The following is a 20,928-nucleotide window of genomic DNA, read 5'->3' on the forward strand; positions in this document are numbered from 1 at the left end:
TGTAAGCTAAATTTGACCCACTTCCCGGTTTTCGTTTGAGCTGAAATTTTGGATACATATGTAAATAGGATGACAATGCAATATTATTATGACATCGAGCTGATCTGATGACGGAGATAGGAGGTGGCCATGGGAACTCTGTGATAAAACAACACAAACTAATTGTGTTTGGGGTTGTTAGAATTATCTCGATGAGTATTAGTTGCTTGTGGTAAGAAAAGCACAGTCAGCGATAAAAGCATGTACTAAAAATGAAATTTTTGCCAAAAACTTATTTATCATTTTGATGAATGATTAAGACAAGTGTAAGATCTTTAAAAGATCGATAACTAAACGACATGTCAAAATTGACGTTTATTGCGATTCCGCTGTGAACCCAATAAGATCTATCTACGATATTTCTAACGTCAAAGTGACACTGGTTGTCCGAATCGAGCTGCTTCTGTCATTATACGACACATAAACGATATCTAAATGAGAACCTATCTAAACCAGAACTTATCGTTATGGTATCTCATTCTTCGAATTGGGCCGTATGCCTCTTGGCCTTGCAGGGTGTGCTACGCCGTAGCGTCTGTAGCTAAACATAACCTCTACGAAGGGTTTTGTGTTTTCACGTAAGTTAGGACTCTCATAACGAGACAAAGAATAATACAAATAATGATATGTATTGGTTTGTAAAAGCCTTTATTTACAATAAAAATAAACATAATGGATATATATACAGACGATTACTATAGCTAGCTAAAATCTAAAATAGACCCTTGAGGCATTGTACCAAGGATGCTGGCGGCATTTCCTCGTTGTATAGCAATGCTGATACGTTATGCGCGGAAGCCGCCAGCTCTTCGGTCACCAGTTACGTCAACCAGACGCTTCACGATTTCTGTAAAAATCTTGTGCGTGCTGGGACGCCATCGACCTGTATTGGTTGATGTTATTGGTCGAGGCTGACGCAATGATAGAAATATTGTATTGGAATTTAATTTGGGTTCTATTATAATTAACGTAATGACGCCCGAGAACACGGTTTAAGGTACAGTGAGTTCAGGGTGCTTAGACAACGTTACAATCGTTAACGCTCCGTAGCGTAGCGTAGTCATCTCTCTCTATCACTCTTCTATATTAGTACGACAGTGACAATTGCGTTTCGTTCGCTATGGAGCGTTAACGATTGGTACGTTAACTACGCACCTAGGGCCTTCTCCGTACGCAGCTCGCTGAGCACTGAGCGCACGGCCGTGCGTGCCTGGGATATCATTGTTATTGAATTGTTATTTATAAATAGTAATTTTAAACAATAAAGTAATCGGCAAGCTCGATGAAAACTAACATAGGTTATTAATAATAGCTTTAGCGCACAAATAATAACATATTTTTTAATATTGTGTTTTAGACCTATGTTCTTGTTCATGATTGTTTTATATCGAGCGAAAGTTGGTTAATCAACTTCAGTTTCGAATGAATTAAGTTTCTAGATAAAGGCCTCAAGGTTCCTAGTCATATTTTTTGAAAATATATTTATTTATTTTTTAGTAGCGTTTAAATTTTTTTTTTAACTCATCTTTAAGGGTCCCCAGCAAGCTCGGTTCTCCATAGAAACGTAGTTACGCTCTTATTTTAGAACAACTAGCTAGATTGCGCTGAAACTTGTACTTACAATAGGATAAGGTATATCTAGTCCTGTAATTAGTTTATCTAGCTTCAGATACCATAGTTAAAAAAAATACAGCGAACTTAAATTTTTCGTACAAAACTTATTTTTGCTCTATTTTGATTTGTAAAGGGTTCAATATGTGAGAAGTTGATGGACGGAAACAATTGGTACAAGTTAAGCGTCTAACATTTAATCATAAATTCTAGCTAATCTAAGGAATGCAAAACAGTGCAATCAGTGAAAAAAAATAATTAAAAAGGGATAAAATTCTGTGTACACAAAGCGAACCTTGCCAAAAACACAGTAACCAGTTTCATAAATTGGAGCTATATAAACTAATTACAGGACCAGATATACTTCATGTTATTGTATGTGCAAAATTTCATTACAATCCAACACGTAGTTTTCCTCCATTTTTATACGAAGGTGAATTTCGGCCGAGCTTGCCAGGGACTCTTAAGGAAGAACTTATTTCAAAGGCCCTTAAATTGCCATATTAAGTATACCGACTACCAAATATTGAGTGATATCAAATATTGACAATAAGTATTGAACCTGCGACCTCAACGCTACACAATAGCATCAACTTATAATACAGCGAGGGTTGGCAACTGTTGACTGAAGGGCTTTGAGGCCAATTCTAACTGACATTGTGACATAAAAATGATACCTATAAAATAAATAAATGTCATAAGGACATTCCTACACAAATTAACTAAGTCCCGAGGTAAGCACAAGAAGGCTTGTGTTGTGGGTACTCAGACAACGATATGTATAATATACAAATACTTAAATACATAAAAAAACATCCATGACTCAGGAACAAGTACCTGTGCTCATCAGACAAATAAATGCCCTTACCGGGATTCGAACCCGGGACCATCGGCTTCATAGGCACTACCCACTAGGCCAGATCGGTCGTCAAAATACTCTGTATCTTTAGGTAAAAGTAAACAAAATCTACCCTCAAATGGCTCCTTAAGTAAGTTGAGGGTAGATGAAAACATTACATGATCAATTAATGTAGGTTAAACTTAAGGCAGGGTCACTACCCACTAGGCCAGACCGGTCGTCAAAATACTCTGTATCTTTAGGTAAAAGTAAACAAAATCTACCCTCAAATAGCTCCTTAAGTAAGTTGAGGGTAGATGAAAACATTACATGATCAATTAATGTAGGTTAAACTTAAGGCAGGGTCACTACCCACTAGGCCAGACCGGTCGTCAAAATACTCTGTATCTTTAGGTAAAAGTAAACAAAATCTACCCTCAAATAGCTCCTTAAGTAAGTTGAGGGTAGATGAAAACATTATATGATCAATTAATGTAGGTTAAACTTAAGGCAGGGTTACTACCCACTAGGCCAGACCGGTCGTCAAAATACTCTGTATCTTTAGGTAAAAGTAAACAAAATCTACCCTCAAATAGCTCCTTAAGTAAGTTGAGGGTAGATGAAAACATTACATGATCAATTAATGTAGGTTAAACTTAAGGCAGGGTCACTACCCACTAGGCCAGACCGGTCGTCAAAATACTCTGTATCTTTAGGTAAAAGTAAACAAAATCTACCCTCAAATAGCTCCTTAAGTAAGTTGCGGGTAGATGAAAACATTACATGATCAATTAATGTAGGTTAAACTTAAGGCAGGGTCACTACCCACTAGGCCAGACCGGTCGTCAAAATACTCTGTATCTTTAGGTAAAAGTAAACAAAATCTACCCTCAAATAGCTCCTTAAGTAAGTTGAGGGTAGATGAAAACATTACATGATCAATTAATGTAGGTTAAACTTAAGGCAGGGTCACTACCCACTAGGCCAGATCGGTCGTCTAAATACTCTGTATCTTTAGGTAAAAGTAAACAAAATCTACCCTCAAATAGCTCCTTAAGTAAGTTGCGGGTAGATGAAAACATTACATGATCAATTAATGTAGGTTAAACTTAAGGCAGGGTCACTACCCACTAGGCCAGACCGGTCGTCAAAATACTCTGTATCTTTAGGTAAAAGTAAACAAAATCTACCCTCAAATAGCTCCTTAAGTAAGTTGAGGGTAGATGAAAACATTACATGATCAATTAATGTAGGTTAAACTTAAGGCAGGGTCACTACCCACTAGGCCAGATCGGTCGTCTAAATACTCTGTATCTTTAGGTAAAAGTAAACAAAATCTACCCTCAAATAGGTCCTTAAGTAAGTTGAGGGTAGATGAAAACATTACATGATCAATTAATGTAGGTTAAACTTAAGGCAGGGTCACTACCCACTAGGCCAGACCGGTCGTCAAAATACTCTGTATCTTTAGGTAAAAGTAAACAAAATCTACCCTCAAATAGGTTCTTAAGTAAGTTGAGGGTAGTTGAAAACATTACATGATCAATTAATGTAAATAGGTTAAACTCAGGTCGTTCAATGTCAGATCCAGGCGGTTTTGTATTTGGTTGGTAAACCAATTAATGTTATAACTACCCGAAAATTTACAAAGTATTTGTTTACTTTTATTTAAATACCTCAAGATACAGAGTTATAAATGATGCCAGTCGCCCGTGCGTCTCGCTCGCACCAATACATGTACGGACAAGTGCGCGCGAAATGCACACGCGACTGATATCAATTAGATCATTTTGATGTCATAATATAAGTTTGAATAGGCCTTTTTATAGTCTTTTACAATTTTGTTTGATTTTTGGAAGCAACAATGACTAATATGCCGACAATCAAGATATTTATTAGTAAAACCTCTGGGGGGCTATCAGAGTTGAAATTTGTTATTAAAGATGGCGGCGGCCGATAGGAAAATCAGGCCGATCGTAAAGTTCCTGTGTAATATTTTAATGGTAGTTACATTAAATCACTATATAGGTAGGTTAGGTTCGTTATTTCAGAAGCCCGAAGGGCAAATTGTCCAGAAATAGGAGCCGTCGGCTCAGGGAACGAGAAAAAGATTTTCACGATTAACGATATGCCTAGGAATTTAATTGTCTGCCTGATTTTACGATCGGCCGCCGACAGAAACGCCAGTCGTTTGAGCGTCAGCGTCTAAGTCAGTGCTATCGAAAATGGTGCCGCTGTGCAGTTGCGCCAACGTTGCGTCGAGTAGCAGCCATAGAGTTGACTAGACGCCGACACCCGGGAGACGCTAGTGTGAGGTCTCTCTTCTCTTAGTATCAGTAGCTTTATTAGGGTTCCGTAGCCAAATAGAAAAATTAAAGTTATAGTTTCGTCCGTCCATCTATCTGTCTGTCCGTATTTCACAGCCATTTTAGGAACTCGGTAGGTATAAGTAATTAAAATAAAATAAAATTATGAGGTGTCGTTGGAGGTAGGTATTTCAAAACAAATTGTGGTTTTAAGAACCATTTTTGGATGACGTGAATACTTTCAAAAATAATTGCTCTTAAAGAAAAAAAAATGTGTTCCAACTTAAAATTTAACCATTGATACTCCATTTTTCAAAATTAGCTCAGTAGTTTGGATGCTACGGTACTAACTTACCTTTTAATTTTGCCGCAGTCATCTACAATCAGTCATTCGACAATAGACCATGTAAAAGGTAACCACGGTTCATATCCCGGTCGATTTAAGTATAATAGGCAAAAGTCATTCAGTGAGTGAAATTGCTTATTCGAGCCATAGAAAGTTTTTTTTTTTTAATACTACGTCGGTGGCAAACAAGCATACGGCCTGCCTGATGGTAAGCAGTCTCCGTAGCCTATGTACACCTGCAACTCCAGAGGAGTTACATGCGGGTTGCCGACCCTGGCACCCTCGTTGAGCTCTAGCAACCTTACTCACCGGCAGGAAGACAACACTATGAGTAGGGTCTAGCGTTATTTGGCTGCGATTTTCTGTAAGGTTGAGGTACTTCCCCAGTTGGGCTCTGCTCTAGATCTGGAATGACATCTGCTGTGCTGTGCCCTACCACACAAGGCGAGATGACATTCACAATGCCCATACCTCTCTTTTGGACGTAGTTTAAGGACATACCCGGGTCCGGGCTGGAATACATATGTCCAGTTAAAAACAACCCTGAAATAAATTATGGTTAGAAATAAAATTAACGTCACCACAGACTAATAAAACTGTTTTCAGGCATTTATAAATGCCGGACCCGCCCGAAATCACCCTTTCATACAAACATAGTCCTCATTTTCCTCTCTGCATATTAACATTATTGAAAATATTTTGACACAATTTGTTGTATATCAACCACAGCTATGCATCCATAGTTTGTTTTTTTTTTCTAATTTTTTAATTATTATAGTAGTTTGAAGCATTTATAATTTTGTATGAAATCTGTTTTTCGCTCCTAATTTTTATAATACAAAAACCGAATAAATTCCAACGTAGGGGCATAGCTATAGTTAGTATACATCAAATTATGTAAAAATATTTTCCAAAATGTCAATATCCAGAGAGTAAAATGGAGACTACGTTTGTATGGAGGATCGGCCGTCCTCTTTCCTCAGGGCAGTCGTAAAATAGCCCGCGATCGGACATTTTGAGAAATAACTGTTACTTTATTGGCAGGTTATAAAAGAACTATGCATTTTATTGGTTGGCTGAAAGGTTTTATTTGAATTGGTCATTTTTAGAAAAGGATAAGCACAGTCAGCGATATAATGAGTATTTTCATTGGCTATAATTTAATACAAGAGGCTGACATCATCGCTCAGCGATGAAGCCCTTTTTCCTAAATAAAGATTTAAAAATAAACAACCTATAGTTTTTTTTTTCCCAAATTTCTTTTACTCCTCGCCAATTTAGCAAGGTAGATTCTGCCAACCTATAGTATTTTTCAAGTAACTTGGGTTCGGTTAAAGCTGTCACCTCCATAAAAAAATATAACCAAAAGCAAGCAAAATCTCGCAAAATTGCATTGAGGTGACATAAGTCATCGTACGCAAGTCGTTCGATAAGTACTTAAATATTTGAAATCAGTACCCCTAGTGTTATTTTATTCATTATAAAAACACAATATAAATTAAAACTAAAATATTACTAAATTAAATCTAAAATAATACTAAAATAAATCTAAAAATGGCCCCTGCGGCATAGTACCCCTAGTGTAAATTTAGTCGATAGCGAAACGTGATGTACGCGTTTGCGTTAAGTCTCATTTTGTATGGGTTTTTGAACAGCGCGCCAAGCGGGACGTTTTGGAAAGTCAAAAATCTCATACAAAATGACACTTAACGCAAACGCATACGTCACGTTTCGCTGTCGAAAATATTTACACTAGGGGTACAGACAAGACAGCCTGACGCCACAGTCGCAAACACAGCTAATACATAGTTTTAAAACGAATACGGGACTTAATCGCGTAAACTTACGTTTTGAAACTATGAACGAAAATCGTGTTGGTTTAAATCAATATACAGCTAATACATTTTGAAAACTAAAATCGTTATTAATCTTAAACAGATTTTTAAGCGATGAGTATTAGCAATTAGCTGCTTGTTGAAAGAAAAGTACATTCAGCGTATCAAAAAGTAAAAAAAAGTAAAGAAAAAAAAAGTAAAAAAGTAAGTAAAAGTAAGTCAAAAAGTAGTAAGTTTGGCGAACCTAACACAAGTTTAAAATGTACCATACTATTTGTGATAATAAATAAAATAAAAAGTATCAGTGTGTATCAAAATTGTTTTTTCTTTTACTTAGGTATTTGAATCTATATTTGAATGGAGTCCATAAACAAAATAGCGAGCGTGAAGTAATTTCAAGTCGACTTGGAAGCCATTCGCACCTCGAGTATATCTAGTCTAGAAACTAGGTGGACCTAGAGCATTGTTCAGACTACTTACTTGGCAGCCATTAACGGGGATAGGCTAAGAGCTAGTCTATCTGTCTGTCTTTATTTTAATTATTAACGATTATTGCAATTACTTTTTCTATATTGTAAACAGGTAAGCATTTGACCGCAATCTAATCTAAAAGGTACTTTGAAAAAAAAACCGGACAAGTGCTAGTCGGACTCGCCCACCGAGGGTTCCGTACAAATTTAACTTATATTTTATAGTCTTTTTTTTACAATTTATAGTTTCCAGATCTTTCCCTGTACTTGTAGTGTAAGACGATATTACTTGCCAAATTTCATAGTTCTAACTAACTAACTAACTATAAATAACGATTCCGTTTAGAGTGTCGAAATATACTTACGGTTTTTCGGCATAAACGGCCGTATCATTTTTTAAATTTAACTTAAAAGTTTGATTTTTTTACAGCTTCAGGTGACTGAAGACCTAAGAATATAGTTTGAATTTAAAACCACATACCACTCGATACCTCCACACGTTCCCGAGACAGACAGACGGACGGACTGGACGGACGGACACCAAAGTGATCCTATAAGGGTTCCGTTTTTCCTTTTGAGGTAAGGAACCCTTAAAAATGTATGTTTCGCTGGGGTGAAGTTTGCCGGAATGAATAGGTATCTAAGTATTTTACTGGATAGGTTTTATTAAAAATCTTGAAAACGCTTCTAATATTATAACTGCGAAAGTAGGGCTGCGTTTCGACCAGAGTACGAGCCTCAACCTTCAACACAATCATTTCCAAAAAGAGAAAATAAATCTGTTTTTATTTTACCTTCTTACGACTAAAATACAGGATCGTTTTTAATAAAATTTGGTACGTGGATAGCTTATGACATAGGGATGGACATAGGCTACTTTATATAATAAATTTTCACTTATTGGGGAAAGGGAGGGTAAATTACACAGGACAAATTCCAGAATTCCCTGGAGAGCTACTGACGCAGCTGTTAGTGACAGAAAATTACGATTTCATGTAAATCATTCATTATTTCGAGTCTTTTCACTATACCTAACGTAAAAAAAAACAGTAAAAAAATGCAAAAATTGTATAACGACATAAGTCTTATAGTACAAGAGCTGCATAAAAATACTGCAATAAAAAAAAAATATAAAAAAAATGCAATAATTTTACAGGAAAGTCCGCCCGCCTAACTCTCGCGAGTAGGCGTCTCTCATGAGCGGGCTGGGCGGCGCTGTACAGGGCGGGCCCCGCCCTCTCATCAGCGTGAGACTTATTTTTACATTTTTATTACATTTTTAGTGCTTTATTTAGCCTTTTTAACATCGCTAGGTAAAGTTAAAGCACTATTTAAAACCGTTTTTCATTTATGATTTTGTAGGGTTTAAAAATGGCTTAGTGATTTTAATAGAATACGACATTAAAGAGAAATAAAATATATGTTAGTGCAATAACCATTGAATTTATAACCTTTTTTATTTACAAATTACTGATGAATATCTTTATTTTTATTTAGTTCTTATATTTTTGTAAAATTTTTGAATATCTTCTACTTTTTTAAATGTATATATTTTCCATTTTGTATTACATTAAAAGTTTGTTTGGTCAAACCTTAATCTAATGTAATAAATTCTCTTATTTTTCCTGTACCTATCAGCGAAATCAATATACAAAATATGTTTCTCTAAAATATTTTTTTTCCTGGTACCTAGTTATTCAATTTATTATTTGTAAAATGGTGTTTCTACAATTGAAGTACTTATTTTTATAAAAGTAATTTGAACAGTCCTAAATTGTATTGATTTATCTCAACATTGAGACAGATCCCAGAACGATTTTCGACAGTAATATTTTTCCCGGCAATCAAATTGTCGGCGACAAGCCAGGAATAAAGGATGTTCCTGGCCGCTCCTAAATTCTAATCCTGGATGACTGGTGGCCAATCGATGGCGTTAAATCATAGACCGATAAAAATGTCAATGTCCTAGCGGCGTGGAGGCGCGCGCTAACACCGAAGTTCGGTGGCGTACATATCACCGCTAGGGAAAAAAAATAGATACGAGAATGGAAACAAAAAAGGTAAAAAAGAAACAAAAATTAGGGATACCTAACCCATTGCCTAGTACACGTAAAACTATTGTTTATTTGTACCAGTACACACCTGTTTTTTTGCATGCGGATTTCACCACTGCTTTAGGAACTTGGAAGTTTAATGAAAATAAAAATAAAATAAGTATACTCTGGCACACCCAGTTTGTCAGTAGAAAAAGGCAGCAATTTAAATAATGTAGGCGCGAAGGATTGTCCGCCCGTTCACTTTAATTTCTGTCCATAGTTGGGTGTTTATATAAAAAATGTTTCTCCTCGCTTAGTTCGTTAAATGACAATGTGATACTTTTAGATTACTTAGTGGGAATTATGAGTTATTTTTATTTATTTAAACTTTATTGCACTATACATGAAGAGTATAAATGGCGGACTTAATGCCAGAAGGCATTCTCTACCAGTCAACCATGTTACTTCTCGTAAACAAACAAAATACTTGTTTTGAAAGTTCTGTAACGCCTTCTCATTAATGTTTTGTATGGAAAATCGTTAACACTAGTTATTAAAATTGAAAGTACTCTTGAAATTGATTAAAATAACCCTTTTATTTCTAAAAAATAATTAAAAGGTTCACTTTGCCTTTAGATGCATGAACTATCAATATTTCTATACTAAATCAAGACAACCAAGTTCTCTTGAAATTAAGACTTTGTTATGTCGATATTATTTTAGTATACTACTTACCTACTGATATTTTTTGTTCTTAAGAAAGGGTCGTGACGGAAACTCTTGACGGAAAACTCTTACACTTTTTTCGCCTTAGCCCCCATCCACCAAGTCCATATCGTGCGGTAAGGAACTTGGTTCCAAAAATAAGGGTTAGAAGTCAGAGCAAAACACTGCTTTGACAGTTGAAGCAACACCCCAGCATCCGTTCCTGTGTAAATTGTGCCCCACGCATGCGCAGAGACCTTATATTAGATTATAATTGAAATAAATCCAGCCTTAAGTCCCCGAGGACTTGTAGAAAGGCGATTACCTCCTTATCTTATTTGTCCCAACGCACCAAACTTATGTCCTACAATGATTTTTATTTCGACTTAGTTCCGCCATCTTTTTCTTCACCAACAATTAACGGCGCGAATTGTATTAATTGTATTTCTTGTTGAACTGTTGTTTGTTGTATGTTTTTCTAAATTAAATTATACATAAAAAATGTATTAGTTATATAGTTACTTTTTCGAAAGCGAGTAAATGTAAAGTATTGTATTTAGCGCCAAAAAATAAACATTTTGCATCGTCAATAACATTTCCGCAGCAGCGCATGCGTGAACGCTCGAAACGCGATGCGGTTTCTGTCAAAAATATGCAAATGAATCCATAAAAAAACCATTCCACAAACTAATACACTTATCCTCACTAGTTCATACATCTTAGAAAGATGTATTTTTAGCAATGGATTACTGTATAAGTTGTGTTTTAAGCGTTTTTTTGAGTAGAGAGGTAGTATTTGCGTCCCTGTCGGGCGCATTTGCGCATGCTCAGTTGTAATGTTTATATTATTTGTATTTGAGCTGTGTATCACGTAAACTATAACTACCACAGGCGTAGCGCCAATACTGAGGGCCAGTGCCCGCCCCACCCCGCCTGGGGTAGTTAAATATTTCTTGCTTATTTCGCCCAAGCATTGTTGTTGCCGCCGCGTCGCAGGCTGTTGTGTATTGTTTAGAGGCGCGTTTTCAAGCAAATATATTAACATTATACCAACACAGCTTTATAACAACTTTATTTAACATTTAATATATATTTTAACGGTTACTTGCGGATATTTAGAGCAGGATGCACCGCGATGCACAAGTGTAAATAATTTGCATCGAGACTGCAGTTTGGTGGAACTTATGAGTGGTAGATTTTGTCGCTGTACAGTGTTGTTCTTTTGTTTTGTTGTTAATATAAATTTGTTGTTGTTGTTTTATTGTTTATTTCAATAAACAAGTAAGGCTGTGAGTGTAATTTTTGGATTCTGCGACGCGTTTTCGCTTCGAATTTCGAACGCAACGGACTGTGATCGTGCGAATTTCTTGAAAATAGGGAAATTTTCGTCGTTTATTGAGTTTTTCGTTGGATTAATTTCGCGTAGATGCAGTGTTTAATTTATCCGAGTGCATTTAAGATGCGAGACCAGTTTTTCGTAAGTAAATTTTATACTTTTATGGCCATATTTTGATGTGTTATACATGATTTCATACCTAAATTACAACTAAAATAATAATAAAAAAAAAACAGAATTAAATTTTAGAATTTATCCTCTCTCTAATAATTAATCAATACTCATTAACTGCTTATATTTCCAATATTCTACACAACAAATCCTAACATCTAATTATCTTATAATATTTCCAAAAATCGAAACGTAAAAACATTTCTCGAACGCTGCGTAAAAAGTTTGAATTCCAAACTTTAGAACTTATAAGCACGTGATCTGTCGCTCATGACAGGTCGACCAATCAGAGCGTCGCTCATGAGCGGCTAGCCAATAGCGGCGCGCCGCTTTACAGCGCCATGCTCAACAGCTGATAAGGGATGAAAATAGGAATGGGTATTTTAGAAACGTATTTTTAGAGGAAAATATCTGGATTTTTTAGTTGCTGGCTCTTTGTGTTTTTGAAGGGTTAGTTGTGTTTTTTATTATGTAGTTATTATTGTGTTTAGAGAATTTTCCTCTTTTTGAAACGCAGTAAAGAATAAAATATGATACACTTAAGAATAATTTATTTAGGTCACTTTGTGTGGAAATTACCGTGCCCCAAAATTAAAATGCCCCATTTACAATGCTCTAGTGTCGTATCTGTGCTAATTTTGTAATTTAGGCAGTAATCAATTTAATTTATCGTCTCTAAAAATAAGTATGAATCTGTCATTATGGACATACATTACTAGAAGTTCCTATTAAAGCGCAGACCCCGAAAACAGAATTTTGAAAAAACCAGGCTCCTAAGGGGGTGAAATTCAGGGATGAAAGTTTCTATGAAAGAGAAAAAAAAAAAATTTTCTAGAAATAGGCAAAAGAAAAGCAGTATAACTGACGATCTGATCTAGACCAGATAGACTAGATATAAGGACCACGACCGGTTGATGTGATACAGTTGCGATCGTAGCCCACAAATGGTCTCGCCGGAAGATCAGCGCTAACTCTTGCTGACCGTATTTGCATATTATCGCATTTGACCCGGGTACGTCCTTAAACTACGTCCAAAAGAGAGGTATTGGCATTATAAATGTCATATCGCTTTGTGTGGTAGGGCACAGCACAGCGGATGTCATTCCAGATCTAGAGCAGAGCCCAACTGGGGAAGTACCTCCAGCTTATAGAAAATCGCAGCAAAATAACAGTGGACCCTACTGTAGTGTTGTGTTCCTGCCGGTGAGTAAGTTTGCTAGAGCTTAACGAGGGTACGGAGTGTTAGGGTCGGCAAAGCGCATGTAACTCCTCTGGCATTTCATAGGCTACGGAGACTGCTTACCATCAGGCGGGCCGTATGCTTGTTTGCCACCGACGTAGTATTTAAAAAAATGCTGTAGCAAGCCAATTCCATTAGTACTAATTCAATGACAAAATAAATGTGTGGCGATCCATTTGAAAGCTAGGCCTTCGTCTAGTAGACGTGGTATTGTATTGTAGCACGGGCAGGTCTCCGCAATTCGACGACTTGCACATATTTTGCGTGACTAACTCAAGATATTCTATCAAACTTTTGATGTCAAGAACCTTAGGATATCTCTCGGAGATCCGAGATGTTTTGCCCTGTGTGGAGCGACTCCGCTGCATTCAAGCACCTCGTGAGAGGTGATGCGGTCCGAAAATCCTAGAACACATTCACTGCGCTGCGAGCGGACCCGATTAATTGATTGACTGACTGATTGAATGATTTTTTTAAATACATAAGCATTACAGATCACGTCCGAGTCGCTTACACTAGTTACCAATTAAAAATACCTATATCAATAGAATTTAACATTATAAACATTCAAATACTATTAAAATACTTACACATAGAGTCATTAGTCACTGCTTTAAGATCATTAAGGGCCTGTTTCACAATGTCAAACTAAAGCATTAGATAGCTAATTAGCAAATAAATGAACTGCCAGATAAAACTTTCCGCAAAACTTAGCACTTGCAGTTAAGCTTATTTGAAGATTGTGAAACGCCAACGATGACATTATTCGTCAGATAAGTGGCAAGTAGCTTATTCAGGACTTTACTTGGACATCGTGAAACAGGCCCTAAGATAAACTGTATAAAAATTAAGCAATCGAATTAAAAATTATGTCTAATAAACTAATTAATTCAAAACTTATAAGTATTTAAAAACAACATTAGCTGTCGTCCAAAACTACCAATTTTGTCCATAAATAAAAAAAGCCAGAAATGGAACACATTCACTGCCAGCGACCCGCTACACGGGTTCTCTGTCCGTAGACGCTTTTCGCTACATACGGGTTTTCCCATATTATCGGCTACGCTGGTAGCGCATAGCACGCGTTGGCACTGCATGTCGGCCCGATTCGAAGAATAAGATACGATAACGATAAATTCTGGTTTAGATAAGTTCTCATTTAGATATCGTTTGTATGTCATATAATTGACAGAAGCAGCTCGATTCGGGTAACCAATGACACTTAGACGTTAGAAATATCGTACATCATATTGGGATCACAGCGGAATCGAAATAAACGTCAATTTTGACATGTCCTTTAGTTATCTATCTTTTAAAGATCTTTCCAAAATCTTAAACGTGTCTTAATCATTCTTCGAATCGGGCCTAAAAGCAGCTCGATTCGGGCAACCAATGTCACTTTGACGTTAGAAATATCGTAGGTAGATCTTATTGGGATCACAGCGGAATCGAAATAAAAGTCAATTTTGACATGTCGTTTAGTTATCGATCTTTAACGTGTCTTAATCATTCTTCGAATCGGGCCGTGTGTTATGATGGCGAATCAATGCATCCCTTCTACTTTACTTTAGTTTTAATTTTTAATTTTATGTGTGCAAGTAATTAAGTAAGTATTGCAATTTTAAGGTATTTTTGTTTTTATTAATTTATATTTTGTCTAGCTAATTTTATCAAAATTGCTGTAATATTAATGATTGTGTAATTATGGATCGCATGTATCTGAAATAAAAGAATTTGTTATTATTATTATTATTTACCGACGCGATGCCTACCATGCCCAAGTGCTACGTGTGCTACGCCGCTCGTAGCAGCGTTCCGTGTAGTAGCGAACACCCTAGCTGTAGAGGGGCATCCATGGAACTGAATATCTACCAACTTGCCTGTTCAGACAGTTGAAAAGTACTATACATTATAAGGCGAAAGTGGATGACCGCCCTGAAACCGCATTTTCATACAAAAGACCGCATTTACATCTCTTGATTTGACGACCGGTTTGGCCTAGTGGGTAGTGACCCTGCCTACGAAGCTGATGGTCCCGGGTTCAAATCTTGGTAAGGGCATTTACTCGTGTGATGAGCATGGATATTTGTTCCTGAGTCATGGGTGTTTTCTATGTATTTAAGTATTTATAAATATTTATATATTATATATATCGTTGTCTAAGTACCCTCAACACAAACCTTATTGAGCTTACTGTGGGACTTAGTCAATTTGTGTAATAATGTCCTATAATTTTTATTTTTATTTTTTATATTAACATTATTGACAATATTTTGACGCTATTTGATGTGTATCAACCACGGTGTTCGCCACGGTTTCGTGATTTTTTTTTTCGAATTTGTAAATACAAATTAGGAGCATTTCTAAAGTATGAAATTAGTTTTCATCACACTTGCTAGAAAAAGATCTTATTTCATGCACGTTGCTGAAGGACAAAGGCCTATTTTGTTCCCGCGGGAGTTATGGATTGTGAAAAAAAAGCTATAACTCCCTAGGGAGGGGATGGCATCAAAATGTAAATGGCGCCAATTCCAGTCATAACCTTCTTGTGTTTGACTTTCTTCATAGTCGATCAAAATGTTTAACTCGGGTAAAGGTACTCACTTCGTTCGAGCACCAAAATATCTCGGGTGACATGGTTCACTTTCCACTATAGAGAATTTTTACTGACTGCAAAGTTCCCATGATATTCTCGGTATTTTTTAACCGACTTCAATTTCATAGAAGGAGGAGGTTCTGTATTCGGTTGTGGCTATTTTTTTTGGTGCGATTCGATAAGGGTGCGCCTATATAAGCATGTACAATACGTTGGATTGCCTTACACGACAGCAATGGACATAGTTTCTGTGGGTAGGTACCTAAGAACACACGGTCGAACCTTCTTAGCGCAGTCCGTACCATTTTTGTCGGTATATTAGTATATGTCAAATATTTGTTAAGAAAAAAAACCGACTTCAATGAGGGAGACCGGTGAAAGAATGATTATTGTTGATTTTAGATTTCATACAATGAAATTAAAAAGACAGCGTCCTACGCCTGTAGAAAAGGAGGTAACATGTTTTTTTTTGCCACTGCACCCTCCTTGACACATTTCAGATTTGCCCTATGGTTGCCTGGTAAGATACCCGCAATAGGGTATTCGATTGTATTTAAGATAAATTATTTCACACCATGCATGAAATAAAGCACCAAATAATTATTTAAAAAACTAAATAGGATAGAAATATAAAAATGTGCCTTGAAAACCTAACTGCTTGGCAAAGAGAACAAATTGCCAAACGTGAACTAGGTATGCATCATTGAAGAGTTCCGTTCTGTTCATCATCAGCAGTTCCACTTCATCAAATGTCACTTCTACAAATGTAAATACCTGATTTGTTCATAAAAATACTAAGATCACTATATATATGCCTTTAACATTTTAGGAGTTCCCTCGAGTCCTCATGGACCCCATCGTCAGAACTCGAACTTGACAAAAATTTGCCTTGAAAATTTAATTTGATTAACAAACACAGCGAAGAGGACAAATCGCCAAACGTGTACTATGCGTCGTTGAAGAGTACCATTCTGATCATCAGCAGTTCCACTTCATCAAATGTCACTTTTTTAAATGTAAATGCTTGATTTGTCAAAGAAAATACAAAAATCACTGTATGTATGCCTTTCACATTTGAAGAGTTCCCTCGATTCCTCATGGATCCCATTATCAGAACTGAGTTTTGACAAAAACGGGACCAATCTGTATATATATAAATTCAAACAAAAAAATAATTTTAAAAATCGGTTCAGAAATGACGGAGTTAAGGAGTAACAAACAATAAAAAAAAAACCGAATTGATAACCTCCTCTTTTGAAATCTTGAAGTCGGTTAAAAGTGAGTAGTCAAAGGTCACACTTTAACGCTTACCATAAGGACGACACTGGCTTGTATACGAATACCCTGACAAAGTATCCTTACGGGAAGTGACAAAATGGGACTATTTTGCTTGGAAACGACACAAATGAGTCGTCAACAGTGAGGAACATTGACTATAATTCCTAATTTGAACGGTAACTTTCTAAGTGGAAACTTGCATAAGAATTTTCTCATGAAAGTTTCCAGAAAATTTCGGAAATATTGAGAATTTGCTAACTCAATTATGTCAAGTATGTTTAATAACATTATTGCTTTTACCATACAAATTCAGACATAAAACGCTTATTAATCTAAGACTACCACTACTACTAGTACTAAGGTTAACTGGAAGAGATCCCTGAAAGGGATAAGTTCGCCTTTGTACAAATGTGTGTTCTATCCTGTTTTATGTTTATTTTTGTACAATAGAATGTTTTACTCCAAAACTCCAGCCTAAATAAATTGCTCCTAATTTCATAAAAAATAAAATATACGATCATTTACATTATTTTGCTTTAATAAATAATATTTCCTGATGTTTATTAAGAGTTTTTCATTAAAAAGATATGTCAAGATTGTTTCCTTTTTTCTAATAAAAAAAAACTAATTATAGTATAAATATAGCTCACACAGTGGTCCTAAGTCCTAATTATGCAGACAAAATGAACAAGCTAGTCATATAGAATATTATGTCTCCTACAATACTAGGCGTCTCTCTACAGCGGGTGGGCGTGGCGCTTTTCAGCGGCGCGCTGCTATTGGCCGACCCCGTCGCTGTTCAGGGGGCGAGACCGCCACTTAAAAGGGGCTGAAATACTGAAATATGCTGTAAAATGGATTATGAATTTATGTGTTTTTATGTTATGCAGTATATGTTTTAAATTATGTTGCTTTTTATTGAGCTTGGTTTGGAAATGTTTTGAATCATCTTTGTAACTGCATCGCTTTATTGTGAGTTAGCTTTGTAAATTAATTATTTTGGTCGGTATTTTTTTTTTTACTTTACTGTAAATAAATATTAATTTTATGTTTTCTTTTCTTAATTCTGTTTAGTATTTTAAAAATTATATTTATTTCTTTATTTATTATCAATGATCAGTATTTCATTGACAGCAATAAATATTATTATTATTTCTATGTATTTAAGTATTTATAAATATTTGTATATTATATATATCGTTGTCTAAGTACCCTCAACACAAGCCTTATTGAGCTTACTGTGCGACTTAGTCAATTTGTGTAATAATGTCCCATAATATTTATTTATTTATACGACATTATTACACAAATTGACTAAGTCCCACATTTAACTAAATAAGGATTATGTTGTGCGTACTTAGACAACGATATATAAATACTTAAATACATAGAAAAACACCCATGACTCAGGAACAAATAACCGTGCTCATCATAAGAATAAATGCTCTTACCAGGATTTGAACCCAGGACCATCGGCTTCATAGGCAAGGTCACTACTCACTACCCACTAGGCCAGAGCGGTCGATATATAATAAAGCAATAATATTAAAAAGTAAGAAAAATTAAACAATTTAAATTAATTTACGATCTTTTTTCAAACCCCCTCTAACAATTACGTTACAATACATTTTTATTTGTACGCTTAACTACGTGCAACTAAAAAAAATCCAAAGTAAGACACAAATAATTATTAGGTCACCAAACTTAACACTTTCAATGCCAAACGCCCCATTTCCAATACAAAATGAACACATATAAGTGTTATTGGCAGTGAATGTGTTAATGTGGCATACAGATATAGTACAGGAATAATCATTTTTTCACAGCATGACAGTATTCCAAAGCACTGTGAAACCAATAGACAATTTCGTACACATAAATAAATACTAAATATTATAGGACATTATTACACAAATTGACTAAGTCCCACAGTAAGCTCAATAAGGCTTGTGTTGAGGGTACATAGACACATAGTACGCATAATTAACATATCACAGAAGGTCGTTCGTTCATCGTCTCGCAGAATCTCCAAGCATTTATCAGTTCATCACATACGTCCAACCATCCACTCGCAAACACGTTGCAGTTTGGTGATTCGAGGAGCGAATTTATCAAGTGCAAGGCTTAAACACAATTGACTTGAGAATTAAATTAAAGCATGACAAAGAAAGTACATTATTAATTAATAACTTTTAGCCGAGGTTCAAATCTGTTTATTAGGAATTCAAAGGATTCCACTCGCAGCGTTACAGCTTTTTGTTTTAGTATTTTTATATGTAATGATTTATGTATTTTTTTAAAAAACTTAATAACCGGGTACGGTAATGATTTTTTTTTTTATTACGAAAAGGTAAGCATTTGACCACAATCTCACCTGATGGAAAGTGCCGATGCAGTCTAGGATGGAACATGCTTACCTAAAAGATGTCTATTCACTCTCGATTTAAAAAGGTCCAAGTTATAGTGGACTGGGAATGGATTTGCACGAAGTGAATTCCACTCCTTAGCCGTACGCATGATAAAGCTGGATGCGTAGCGTTTAGTGCGAAGCAGTGGTAAAGTAACGACGTAAGGATGAAACGCAAGTCCGCGTCTAGTCCCACGGTGGCAGAACGGAGATGGGGGGATTAGATTATGTAATCCCACACACACACTTATCGGTTGTTAACAAAATACCTGTATTATTAACTTTAACGGGACTTATTAGCATATACCTATACTTTCTCGCGTAGTCTTTCTCCGAGACCACGGGGACAATGCCGTCCTCGAAACGTCGGAGGTAATTTTAAAGCTTAACTATACGTGATAAAGTCCCTTTAAAGTAAATCGGTCATTGTACTTTTTGTTTCTGACACTTATTCGTAAAATGCATATTTTAGAATACTTGGCCAGGCCATTACTTTCATTTTCTGTTTTGTGATGGGGAAAAAGGCTTAATAGCATAATTACGCGTAAATCCCGATAGTTTTGATCAATCAATAACTACTGGAAATATTCTTAATCATAGTAACGCAGTGGTCCTCGAATGACTCCCGATTTGTATGAAAATAAGGCATCAACCACTGCGTTACCATCTTTTTACTCAATATTAACAGCAAATTCCTATTATTTGGTTCAGGTACAGTCAAGGACCTTAATATATAGGCAATAAGGTCGTGTATACATATTTTTGGCACGTCGTCCGTCTTCTTCTTCCTCGCGTTGTCCCCGCATTTTGCCACGGCTCATGGGAGCCTGGGGTCCGCTTGACAACTAATCCCAAGATGTGGCGTAGGCACTAGTTTTTACGAAAGCGACTGCCATCTGACCTTCCAACCCAGAGGATAAACTAGGCCTTGTTGGGATTAGTCCGGTTTCCTCACGATGTTTTCCTTCACCGAAAAGCGACTGGTAAATATCAAATGATATTTCGTACATAAATTCCGAAAAACTCATTGGTACGAGCCGGGGTTTGAACCCGCGACCTCCGGATTGCAAGTCGCACGCTCTTACCGCTAGGCCACCAGCGCTTTTTTTTTTTTTTCGTCCGTATCGATATTTAATACCTTGACTGTACAATTTGACAATACAATTTATAAACGAATGTAATAGTTTGATGGTCATGTTTCATGGAAAAGTAAACCTAACCCAGTAGACAGACCTGTACAGCAACAAAATCTATGAAAATATGAATATTTCAGATTTTCACAATGAATAACTTATAACAAAGAAAAATCAATACTTTAAGTTAAAATAGTAATTAAAATAATGAAACGACTGATAGTTAATTAACCAACGTCGATAAAAACAATTGGTAGTGAGTGAGCGGGACGGAGGATAATTTATTGATTTGCGCGGGAACGAGACGGAAGATACTGAGATGCTGTACGCAGTGAGACAGGTGAGTTTTAATTAAAAATGGAACATTTCAGCAAAAAGTGAAGTAAAAGGAAAATTACACGCTGGTGTCGCAATATTAGGATTCCGTGCTCCTATACGTGTTACATGTGTAGTAGCTATATGTTTGTCTATCCGTTCCTTTTTAGGGTTCCATACCAAAAAGGTTCAAAATGAACCCTTATGGTGCGAATCTGTCTGTCCGTCTGTCTGTCACATTGCCAAGTACCTCGAGCTAAGCTCAA

The 20,928-nt window shown here is 36.1% G+C and overlaps 1 protein-coding gene across 5 annotated transcripts in view; it reads left to right on the top strand.

Annotated features, from left to right (window-relative positions):
• Positions 1–20,928, top strand: part of LOC133530611 (forkhead box protein P1) — a 92,248-nt gene that overhangs the window by 44,006 nt on the left and 27,314 nt on the right. The window contains exon 1 of one of the 5 annotated variants that reach the window (XM_061868602.1): positions 10,709–11,663. The exons of the other annotated variants lie outside the window; for them this stretch is intronic. Coding sequence (XP_061724586.1) covers positions 11,613–11,663 — 51 coding nt within the window. The 5' untranslated portion in view covers positions 10,709–11,612. Of the gene's footprint in view, positions 1–10,708; positions 11,664–20,928 lie in introns of those variants that run through there. 5 annotated transcript variants of the gene reach the window in all.

Source organism: Cydia pomonella, chromosome 23, assembly GCF_033807575.1.
Source record: "Cydia pomonella isolate Wapato2018A chromosome 23, ilCydPomo1, whole genome shotgun sequence".
NCBI lineage: Eukaryota > Metazoa > Arthropoda > Insecta > Lepidoptera > Tortricidae > Cydia > Cydia pomonella.